The 11,689-nt window shown below is 41.1% G+C and overlaps 2 protein-coding genes across 2 annotated transcripts; both read left to right on the forward strand.

The window, feature by feature from the left end:
* Positions 1-2,936, forward strand: fhl5 (four and a half LIM domains 5). Its single transcript, XM_034563432.1, has 5 exons — positions 1-162; positions 386-560; positions 2,110-2,279; positions 2,437-2,623; positions 2,785-2,936. Exons 1-5 carry the CDS (start codon positions 1-3, stop codon positions 2,934-2,936), a joined length of 846 nt encoding a protein of 281 aa, XP_034419323.1.
* Positions 2,937-4,144: 1,208 nt separating this feature from the next.
* On the forward strand, positions 4,145-10,939 carry si:ch211-266g18.9 (transforming growth factor-beta receptor-associated protein 1). The gene is made up of 11 exons (XM_034525100.1): positions 4,145-4,958; positions 5,147-5,341; positions 5,504-5,658; positions 6,953-7,035; positions 7,162-7,509; positions 7,681-7,738; positions 7,824-7,967; positions 8,132-8,266; positions 8,355-8,499; positions 8,575-8,996; positions 9,107-10,939. Exons 1-11 carry the CDS (start codon positions 4,271-4,273, stop codon positions 9,248-9,250), a joined length of 2,517 nt encoding a protein of 838 aa, XP_034380991.1. The 5' UTR covers positions 4,145-4,270; the 3' UTR covers positions 9,251-10,939.
* The last annotated feature ends 750 nt before the right edge of the window (positions 10,940-11,689 follow it).

Genomic DNA, 11,689 nt, shown 5'->3' on the forward strand with positions numbered 1-11,689 from the left:
ATGTCGACCAGCGAGCGATTTGACTGCCATTACTGTAAAGACTCCCTGCTGGGTAAGAAGTACATCATGAAAGAGGACAAGCAGTACTGCACTAAGTGCTATGAGAACCTGTTTGCTAACAGCTGTGAGGGCTGCTCTTTAGCAATTGCCTGCAACAGCAAGGTAAGGTAGCAACAATGTTACCAAGTAATAATGTTAGTAACTTCTAAAAACAGAATGCAAGTTATGTGTATTTATTTTATGATCTTAAGATTTGAAATATTTTTATGTTTTTATCCCATTTTGACCTTTTTATAAACACAAACTAGTGACATGCACCTTCTAAATAGATGGTATTTTACAGAAAATGTACATGTGCAATAAATAATGTGTTAAATATCTACAGGACTTGTCTTACAAGGATCGCCACTGGCACGAGGAGTGTTTCAACTGTGCAAAGTGCAGCCGCTCTTTGGCGGAAAAGGCCTTCGCCGCCAAAGATGATTTGTTACTTTGCACTGAATGTCACGCCCACGGTTATTCCTCCAAGTGCACCACCTGCAAGAAAACCGTCATGCCAGGTATGATACGTTGGGTTGATGACGGGGATGAATTGCCATCGCCTTAAATCTATTTCACGATGCATTGCCACATTTACATTACACACAATACATGTAATAGTCCCATAAAGAGAGGAGAAAAAAAGCATTAATCCATTTTTGAGATTGAAAGTAAATCTTCATCCTTGAAAATAGTGGTTGACTTTTCTCCACAAGGTCAGCTTTGTTATCCTGACATACCGGGTGGTTTGTTTACATGGCCGTCATGGAAAATGTTATGGAAGAGGTCAGGTGCTTTAAAAAATACATGGCAGGTGATTAGATGAGCCATCGGTCAATCAAACTTGCAGAAAACATCCTATCCATCAAGAAAAGCATCTTACGCTGTTTCTCTCTCATCTTGCGTTGAAGAAATATTCTCCAGTTCTTATATAACTGATGCTTTTGCAGCTGCACTAACCTCGCCCGTGGAGCTGCCAATGTTGTTTTGAACGAACCGTCGCGTCACACACACAAAGTAATGCCCGTCGCTGCGGTAGCTCCTCAGAGGATGCTCATTGGTCCGGTCAGCGGATGGCCGGAAATTACTTGAAGCCTGACAAGATGGACTTTTGGTGGATGCTCGTGTGATCTTGTGATCTCATGATATCGCAAGAATCCAGCTGTTGTGCATGATAAGCCCTTAGTAGCTGTTTTTGACTTTTTTGATCCACCAGAAGTCCCCGAACTTAATTTTCTACACTGCTACTTTGCTTTGTCCTAATTAAAATAAGTAAAACTCTTCTATTTGTACGGTAAAGATGAAGCAACATTCAGCAGCAGTTAGCTTAGCACAAAGACTGGAAACAAGAGGAAACAGCTATCTTTGCTCTTTTCATTTGTAACAAAATTGGCTTAACAGCACCTCTAAAGCTCCATATTTAATTTACATATTTCCCAAAATGTCAAACTATTTCTTTAATTAGTTCATGATTAAGGACTTTTGGACGAGACTGTGACCTGATTGGTTGGTTAAACCTCTGATCAGACATAATTGATTATTGTTGCTATTCTCTATTCATTTATATGGCAATTGGGCAACTTATTTACATTTGTGAAGTAGTGGATTTTGGGTTGGTAAATGATCCATATCGGTAATCCAATTAATTATTTTTTTTGTCAAGCAAAAGTGATGATAACAGAATCAAGTTTTACAAAAATGAAAATCCATTATTGACCTACGAAACAGTCTCAAAACAAAACAATCTCATCACAAAGTGCATTTAGTAGCTTTCGACCATATCAGCTGATCTTCGATCCTCAGTTTGCATAGAGTTGTAGACAGTTGATGTTGAAATGTAAAATGTTCTGAGCATTTTAAGGACTTTTCATCCATGCTGGCTTCAAGGATTGCGTGAAAATGCAATGTGAGGAAAAAACATATAAGAAACACACATTAACATTTAAAACAGCGACGCAATTCCTTCCTTGTCTCCGCCCTGCAGATAAAGCAGGACTATTTTAGGCCGCAGTGTGTTTCTATCATAGAGGTACCATATGCTGACTAAGCTGCTCTCGTCCCCTGTGCCAGGATCCCGTAAAATGGAATACAAGGGGAACAGCTGGCATGAGACCTGCTTCCTGTGCCACCGCTGCCAGCAGCCAATAGGAACCAAGTCCTTCATCCCAAAAGACACCGGATACTTCTGTGTCCCCTGCTTCGAGAAGCAGTTCGCTTACCAGTGTTGTGCTTGTAAGAAGGTAGGGTTACAGCTGAGTGTTTTATATGCACTAAATCCCCCTGACTCGGGTGTTTTAATATTACTCACACGGTAGCCGCGTAACAAAATAATGCATCGTAAAAGGAATGTTTATCTTTCTTTCATGCCCACCTTCACTGGATTTGTGATACCTCCAGGCCATCACAACAGGTGGAGTGACCTACCAAGAAAAGCCATGGCACCGTGAGTGCTTCCAATGCATCAGCTGCAGAAAGCAGCTCTCGGGTCAGCGCTTCACCTCCAAGGAAAACTACCCGTACTGCCTCGAATGCTTCAGCAACCTGTATGCAAAGAAGTGTGTGGGCTGCACCAAGCCCATCACCAGTGAGTCCCTGGCTGTCATCATGTTTTCACTCAATCTGTCATGCACTTTATTCAAAGGATTTATTTGCATTCATGTTGCACCTGTCAAATTAACAAGGTGAAGGTTTTGCATTAATCTGCACATTGTGTAAAATGCATGGATCTTTGCTTGGTGTGTGCAGGTCTGGCCGGGGCCAAGTACATCTCTTTTGAGGAGCGCCAGTGGCACAGCGAGTGTTTCACCTGCATTCAGTGCTCCGTGTCGCTGGTCGGACGCGGCTTCCTCACCCAGCGCGACAACATCATGTGCACCGACTGCAGCAGAGAGAAGTGACCTTTCCAAGGAGGGGTCACAGGTTTATCCCAATAACAAAGAGTGCTCCTGTTCTGATACAGATATTGTGTATCCATGAATATGTTTACTCTGCATGCCTGGCACATGCCTGGCACGCTTTAAATGTCAAATGCTTATTTTGGTATAGTAAACATTAGCTTTCTCACAAAGTCTACACGCAAAACGCTGTGATGTTTCCATGATGATAAACATGAATCTATAAAGTTAGGGTGCCATTGTTCTATTCTCTGAATTAACTTAATTTTTGACACGGATAAAATTATCTTGTATTATCAGATTTTATTATTTTATTACTATATTATTAACAATTATTGGATTAACATAAGAGTTAGGATTTTATACTTTATTTTCTCTTCTATGACAGTGAACTGAATATTTTTGGCTGTTGGTCGGATAAAAAAACGAAACATTTTGCCGATATCACTTTAGACACTATTATCTGACATTGTAGACAAAATGACAACTCGATTAATAATAATAATGATAATAATGATAATAATAATAATAATTGTTAATGATGCACCAACACATATTTTACTTTAATACAGGTATGACTTTCACAGCACATATTTCTGCTCTAAGCTTGATTATGATGCATGATGTATGCTTTGCTCATTAAATACTTGAAGGTTGTTCCAATAAAGACCTTTCTATATCTTGCTAAAATGGAAATCATTCTAGGCTAGCTGTTGCTCGTCCTAATATGTCTTATTGTGCTCCAACGATGGGGGAGTATGTTCTCAGTTTAGGGCAGACACAAAGTTCAGCACAACAAATATAGTTGTGATGGTAGATTTCGAAATCCACATCCTTTTATGACCGTCACCATTTGGACAATCATTACTGTGAAACCCTCTTGACCTCATCACACTCAGCTCCCTCACGTTGTAAACAAAATGAGAGTGACCATATATGCCTTGATCAGCAGATAACTTGTTCTTCTACTTGTCCATTATCCACAAACCAAAGTAGAATCTACAAGCAACTATAAATGTCGGCACCTCGACACATCTGTTCTTCTTACCATACTTTTGATATTTGTAAAAGTTGGTTTTCTTGGTGCGGCCACTGGAGTTGTGTAAGTGTCCTCACATGGCAGTGGTGCAAAACTGCTGACATAGATTTCCTGACAGGATATAGTCACATGGGGAGGTGAAACTACTATACACTTGTGAGGGAATCGGAGAGGAAAGGAGAACAGCAGAGGTAGGGACGTCTCATTTGACATATTTCACAGAAGATCTGTAGCTTTAATTTAAGCAGACATTTAGTATTTGTACCTTACACAAATCAAACTTCCCTAAATATCTGCAATGGCTTTTAAAGCATTTACACACACACACGTCTATGAAAAGCAATTAGCCTCAAAAGACAAGGACAAGTCCAGCATCCAGTGCATTGAGTGCTATGACCGAAATGTGTATATAGGGACCAAAGATGCAACAGTCCTGCATCTCATCCTCCCCAGTGGCACAGATGGAGACCCGAGTCCTGGCCAGAGCAAGATCAGAGAGTGTAGGGTGAGAAAACTTGGCTCAAGCAACCAAGTAGCCCAACTGAGGGTACTCCCACTTTTCAACCATCTGCTGGTCCTGTGGGACCGGAGCGTTACTGCCCTCAACATGTTCTCCTTAGAGCCGGTTGTCGCACTCAAGAAGATCCAGCATGTGCATTTGTTTGAGGTGTGCGACTCATTGCTCGCAACCCAGGCAGCATGTGTGGAGTTGGTGACTTCTTCCAGCCGCAGGAAGCTGATCCGGATCCACGTGGTGGGAGTGGACAGGTGGGACGTTGTAAAAGAAGTCTCTCTGCTCCAGGACCCTGTGGCCTTGGCAGTGGATGGTGCCTGTGTGTGTGTAGGTACCATCGACAGGTATCTCCTCTGTGATATCCGGACTGGGAGCAGTGATGAGCTTTTTCCGCACAATCACAGCAGACAGCGCATTATTGTGACCTCGATGGGACGAGGGGAATTTCTCCTGAACGGGCCTGAATCTTTGGGTAAGAGCTGGATAAATGGTACATGTTGTTCTACAGACTGCCAAGCACAGACATCATCATGTTACATTATATGCTTCCTTTCAAAAGCAGCTATACAGTTAATCATATCATATCACTCCCCCATATACCCATGTTGCCAGAGGATATTTGTTATGCCAAGATATCATTAGTCCATCCTCATCCCTCAGGCATGTTTGTGATGAAGACAGGGATATGCCAGCGCCCTCCCCTGCAGTGGCCTCAGGAGGTGCTGGCAGCCGGAGTATGTTTCCCTTACATCCTAACCCTGCAGCCCCAAGTGCTGTCTGTGTACAGCGCGGTAGATCAGCAATGCAAACAGACTGTGAATCTCAGTGGAGCGAAGGGTCTGCTCTCCACATCAGGTAAAGCAGTCAACATCAATTTGTCACCTAATCCTGCCAGATTGCAGACCGAAGGGCTGTTAAATTGTGGTTATGTTTTTAAAGTCATTGACTGATTCAGTCAATCATCTTTACACCTACTGAAACAGTGTTTCTGAAAACCGCAAACAAATCTCCCCTCAGATGGTGTGTTAGTGTTCACAGAGAGAGATATTTTCAGCCTGCGTCTGGTGCCACTCAAAGAGCAGACCCAGGCACTTGTGCGGCTTGAGAGGTTTGAGGAGGCCTTGTTGCTGCTGGATGGAGTTCAAGGCCATAGTCCACTTGACTCATACAAGGTGAAATTCAAATTGTAGACACAAACACATCCCTGCTTTGAAATCTAGGATTCTTCTTCTCAAGGATGACAACACAATAGAGAGGACAAGATGATAGCTAAATGACACAGATACATTTATAGTGTTTCTGCTTTCCTTTCTTTACTTTAATCGTGAAGGTGAACAAACTACCTGGCAACGCAGTATCTGCCTATTTTGTCAATTGAGCTAAGACCAGAATCAGCCTTTTTTAAGAGCCGTTTTATCATATGAAATTATTACGCGACAGAAATGTGAAAATTCTGAAAGAAATACTTTAATCAGGTGGCAACCTCCAGCTCGGCAAAAAATGAAGCCAAGTGCCTTAAACCGCTGAAAGGTTGTTACCATGGCGTTGTTAATTAATTAATTAATTAACTCAGTGACGTCACTGTGATTATGTCCTTTTCCTATTTATGTTCATGATGCTAATATGCTCAAAATGACAATGATAACATGCTGATGTTAAAACAGGGACAATGTTTACTATGTTCAGCCATCTTAGTTTAGCATGTTAGCATGCTTACATTGGCTAATTAGCACTAAACACAAAGTACCACTGAGGCTGATGGAAATGTTAGTTCTACAGTGTATAGAGACATTCAATGTTTTGACCTGATCCTAAAGAAAATCATTAAATGCAGGTTTTACAACTTACATTACATTTGTTTTTTCTTTTCTTTTCATTTCGTCACACTCTTGAGCGAATAATTCTTTAAACTTAAAACCCTTTTTCTCAACTTGTTCTGTATTGTCTGGTTTTGTAAGACATTTCAGTGCTGCCATAATTTTACCATTTTATAGATTCCTACACACCACCGTGTGTAGATGTGTAGATAATATGCATGCAGTACAACCCAATCTGGCATTGCATCACAGTGTTTAAATTTAATATTTTATCACTGTAGAACAGATTGAAGCGGGCTGTCGGGGCGTAGATGGACTACATTGTTGCAAGCTGCTATTGTAGGTGTATTCCAGTTGGATGAATGCATCTGAGGACAGCAGATGGTGTCTGAGGTTTAGTGTAATCTGTGCCATATCTCAGGCTACAGGTTAGATGTTAGAATTTACATGCAAATGAGTCACTCCTTACAATTTGTCTGGTTGTGTGTGTGTGTGTGTTTTTTAATATCTTAAAATGTAACATATTGCCCTCGAGATTTAAGGATAGTCACACAGTCTTATGCCTCAATGATTGCGGCTCACATATTGGTGCTTTGAATATGTTCATGCATTGCGTGCCTGGTTTTAAGATTTTTTTCTTTACTGACAGGAGCTGCAGAAGGCCATCTCTTGCCTCGCTGGATTTGTTCATTTTTACCAGGAGGGTTTTTCCGAGGCCAGGGTCCTATTCATGTGAGAGTAAAACCGCTAAATTCAAGGCTAAATAACAGCAAGCTGTACAATAATATGTGAATTGTGAGAATAGTGGGTATTTTCTTAAGTCAAACACAAACCAATGCTCATTACTCACTTGAACAGTACAGGTGAGCTGGACCCCAGAGAACTCATCCGCCTCTACCCTGGCATCCAGGTGTGTCTCAGCGAGGACTTTCAATCCCACCTTGAGCCACTGAACAAGAGCAGGGATCTGCAGGTGCTCTGCCAAGAGGACAGGCACACATTTCATCATTACCTGGCCTTCCTGGGAGATTTTCTCAGAGCAGTCAGGGGGACGGAGCAAGGCCTGAAGTGCAGTAAGGAGGTGGACTACGCCCTCCTGAGGCTGTACGTAGAACTGGGAGACACTGAAAATCTGCAGCAGCTCGTGACATTTCCCAATGTGTGCAGGCTGGACCACTGTCTTCCTGTTTTGGAGCAACACAGCAGGTTTAAATGAATGATTATTGGTTGGATAGGTGATGTTTAGTTACAAATATGGTTTGTTAAATGACGAATTATTCCTGAAAGAAAAGACACCAATTCAATATCTGAGACATTTAATCTAATTTGCTTAATTTCTGATGAATCATTTCCTGAGTGATCTCTCTTTATTCACAGATATTTCGCATTAGGTTCCCTCTACCAAAGCCATGGAAATCATATTGATGCAATTAAGGTACCAATTCCCTAAAAAACTAAATGTATTTATATTGAAGCTTTATTTATAACAGTATCATTTCTAGCCTTTCATATTCTTCCAGACTTGGGTGAAAATTGCAGATGGCCTCCACAAAGACCCGTCTTGCTCAGATGTGTATGGACACATAGTGTGGACTCTCAGTCAACTGCAAGACAGAGATGCAGTGTGGACATTCGCAGACTGGACCCTTCAAAGAAACCAGGAGGTGCCTTTTTTCCTTCTTCATGCTCTCAACTGCAGAGGGAAGAGTTGAACAATCCAACTATGTGTTATGGCTATTCACATGCAGCAAACTGACAACTACTTTGCTTTGCTTATAAGATTATCATGAAATGTCCAGTAACAGTTTTTATTTATTTATTTTAAAAGATAGGAATGCAGATTTTCAACAAACGTGCACCAGATGATCGATTTGAGACACAAGACGTCCTTGCTCTCATGGAGAAGTACCCACTGGCGTTGCTACTGTATCTTGAGTTCTTAATCCATGATTTGAACAGTGAGGTAGGCAAAGCAGCAGCTACCTAATCTAACATCCCTGACTCCTTTATTGAATGCCCCGAGATATTATTGGTGTAATGTGCCCCCCCAGGAGGAGGGACATCACAACCGTCTGGCCCTGGCATATGTTACCCAGTCACTGCGAGAGGAAGAGGAATCTGATTTGAGGAAGACCAGAGGGAAGTTGCAGCAGCTGCTATGGGAATCCAAATTCTATGACGTCTCCACTGTATATGGTGTGTGGATGCCCTATGATGAAATAAATCATTACTGTATTGTGACTAAATTATATTGCATTATTCTCATTGCAGAGAGAGTCGAGTCAGAAAACTTGCTTAGAGAGAAAGCCATTCTCCTCGGTAGGACCGGTGGACACTTTGAGGCACTGCAGGTGCTTGTTCACCAGGAGGGAGACCTCCAAGCTGCAGAGGCCTACTGCTGCAGGGCGGCCCGGGGCCGGGACGCACAGTTTTGGCAGACCCTGCTGCTCACCCTGCTCCAAATCTACCTCAGCTCCGAGGATCACACCAGCGCTGCCGTGGATCTGCTCAACAACAACCCTCGGGTCCTTGCAGCAGAGAAGGTCATCCAGCTCCTGCCTGATTCCTGGTCTGTTCAACTGGTCTCCCAGTTCTTAGTGAGATCCCTTAGAGAAACATTCCACCAGAGGCGGATGGCGATGCTGCAAAAAGCTATCGGCCAGGTAGAGCTTATGCGGCACAAGGTCATTTGGGTGAGTTTATATTATACTTCATATTTTACTTTTCATTCCATGAACATTGTGTGTATTCTTGTTTCCTTCTTATTCTCCACTGTGTTGCTTGTGCCTTCTTTCCTCTACAGATGCAGGCCTCAAAAACAAAGTTCAAACTGGATAAGGGACAGAAGTGTAAGGTTTGTCAGAGAGACCTTGCAGAGCCACAGTTTACCTGTAACCTCTCTGGTGACCTGATGCACACAAGCTGTCCTGGTTTGCCCTCCACATAATGACACCGACCGATAAAGCAAAACTACTGTATGTTTATGCAAATATGTGTATCTTTACTTTTGAGGATCACATTCATTTCTAGCCGGATAAGTATTTGCTTCGTACCCGATCATTCTTCTAATGCACACTGTTTCATCGAGACAAACTCTGTACAAGGAGGCAATTCATGGACCTAAGACGACTTTCCCTAATTCAAAAAAAAAAGAAGAAAATACATTCTGTAAATAACTGGTTTCAAGATGCAAAAGAACAAGCAGGGCACTTTTTCAGGGCGGCATGTCTGAGACATTTCCTAGAGACATTGCTGACAGCAATAACTATAAAGTGGAGGACACTCAGGGGCATATATTCACTGATCAGACAGTGGTGTTTAACATGTGGTCGATCTGATGACCAAAAGGAATTTCCCCATCCTGCATATCATGGTTTCCACTGACTGTTTATATATTTGTCTGCGTAAAGCTGGAAATAGAATGTCAACAACTGAGAGGTTACACGTGAGATACTTTTTCTTTTCGAGCTTGTGCATTAATATACATTTATGCCCCCCCAAAAAAAACAATTACAGGTTTAAAAATGAAAAGCAAACAGGCTGAGGAAGACATGCCTGTGCAGTGTATGGAAAATGAAATCAGAATACATTTTTACCAACATCAGCCCTTATTTAGGCAACATAACAGACATGCAGGCTACTCCGAATAATAGCACACAACCTCCAGTGTGTACTTTCTACATCTCAGAGGTTCAAATTGTACTTTAGAGTGTAAATCCTGTATATAGCTTACAACCTTAAACGTATAGCATTAACCAATGAAGCCCTATCGCTAAAAAAAACAAACAAATAGCAACCAAAAATTAATCAAACTCATATGGACATTCATGGTCTCCTTTGAAAGGTAATATTGTAATTAATATGAATCCAATGTAAGTCAACCTATTTATATTACCACTCCAGAGTAAATGGAGATGCAATAAAGGAAAGAATACGATTTTTATCCTCACCTATATATAATCTTGATTTTAAGACAATAGCACCATTATAGTCACGATCCCGTGGATAATGATGCTATTTAATGTAATATCCTATTTGTTACTACAACTGGGACTGTACATTTGATGATACAATTCACAAAGGTGGTCTGTCTGCTGGCTATGTTTAAAAAAAAGAAATCTCCCAAAAACATAATGAACACAATGAATAATGATTTTAATAATAATAATAATATTCATATATGACTGAAGAGCTCCATGCAATACAGGTAGATAAATTGAGAATGTCAGCGGCTTTGATGCTCTAATATGAATATGAGGTTCACTGTGACTTCCCTTCAAACAAAACTTGACTGTATAACTGTAAATTACTCAAATCTGACATATTTTGTCAAGAACATCAGTTTATGTCAATGTGACTCTAAAAATGTGATGTTTGACTTATTTTTTCCCAGTTAATAGTGGACAATGTGTGCTTCAAGTTGTGTTTTTTTAGAAAGTGCGGAATTTCTAGTTTCCAGCAACACCAAACATCCTGTTGTAGACTGACAATGTGTACTTAGTTAATAACAAAAAAAGTGAAAGTTTTAGACCCCATGTTTTCAAAAATGTATAGCATGCATATTGACCATCTTCTACCCCGTATCCTTTTGTAACTGCACCACAGAGGTGAACTCAGTACGGCTCAGATGACATTAAAGATGTATTTGTCTATTTTTGTTGTAATTCAGTCATTAAGGCCAGCTATAACTGAGTATTTCTTTATCCTTCATGTTGGGACGAGACTTAAGGAGCCGCCTTTAGGAGCTGGAACTAGACTGGGCCGAGGGACTAATTGCAGTGTAGATAAATAGTGAATTATGAGCTTGTTAAAAGATATTATCTCTTTGTGATGTCCTTGCTAAGATTGATTTTGTTTTTTGTTTTTTATTCTAATGATGTTTTTGTGGGACTTTAATCTTTCATGGGTGTTAGAGCATGCAGCCCTAGGATTTTTCATTTGGAGCGTATATATTTAACCTCTGACTCATATATAAACAGACTTATATCCCAGAAAACTTGAGAAAACTACATTCCTAGCCTTTCTCTTTGATTTGGTTGCTTGAAAAATTGCCACGTCCACTCTTCCATATCTTCTCCTTGTCATTTTGATAATCTATGCATTTAATTTTGATCACACCTGGATAAACAACAGAAATGTATCAGTGCAGAGAAAAACACACAGCACCAACTTCTTTACGACTGAGATGTGAAGGAGCCTCTCGCAGTTTATATGGACTGACTGTGAGGGCTGCTGCTCTGTGACTGGCTGATCTTTGGGCCGTGCCTGATGACCACTGGGTGGACCCGAGGCCAGGATAATGTCCTCTCCTTCCCTCTCACGGACATCCTTAGGGAGCATTAATGTTGTTTGGTACATTTGCGGTTATGCTGTACCTCAAACATGT

The sequence above is a fragment of the Cyclopterus lumpus genome, chromosome 22, assembly GCF_009769545.1.
Source record: "Cyclopterus lumpus isolate fCycLum1 chromosome 22, fCycLum1.pri, whole genome shotgun sequence".
Lineage (NCBI taxonomy): Eukaryota > Metazoa > Chordata > Actinopteri > Perciformes > Cyclopteridae > Cyclopterus > Cyclopterus lumpus.

Excerpts from the sequence above, each read along its gene's own strand:
- fhl5 (XM_034563432.1), top strand. The coding sequence starts at position 1 with ATGTCGACCAGCGAGCGATTTGACTGCCATTACTGTAAAGACTCCCTG. Across the intron at positions 561-2,109 it reads CAAGAAAACCGTCATGCCAG|GATCCCGTAAAATGGAATAC; the intron begins GTATGATACGTT and ends CCCCTGTGCCAG. Across the intron at positions 2,280-2,436 it reads AGTGTTGTGCTTGTAAGAAG|GCCATCACAACAGGTGGAGT; the intron begins GTAGGGTTACAG and ends TGATACCTCCAG.
- si:ch211-266g18.9 (XM_034525100.1), top strand. The coding sequence starts at position 4,271 with ATGGCTTTTAAAGCATTTACACACACACACGTCTATGAAAAGCAATTA. Across the intron at positions 5,659-6,952 it reads GTCCACTTGACTCATACAAG|GAGCTGCAGAAGGCCATCTC; the intron begins GTGAAATTCAAA and ends CTTTACTGACAG. Across the intron at positions 8,500-8,574 it reads TGACGTCTCCACTGTATATG|AGAGAGTCGAGTCAGAAAAC; the intron begins GTGTGTGGATGC and ends TTCTCATTGCAG.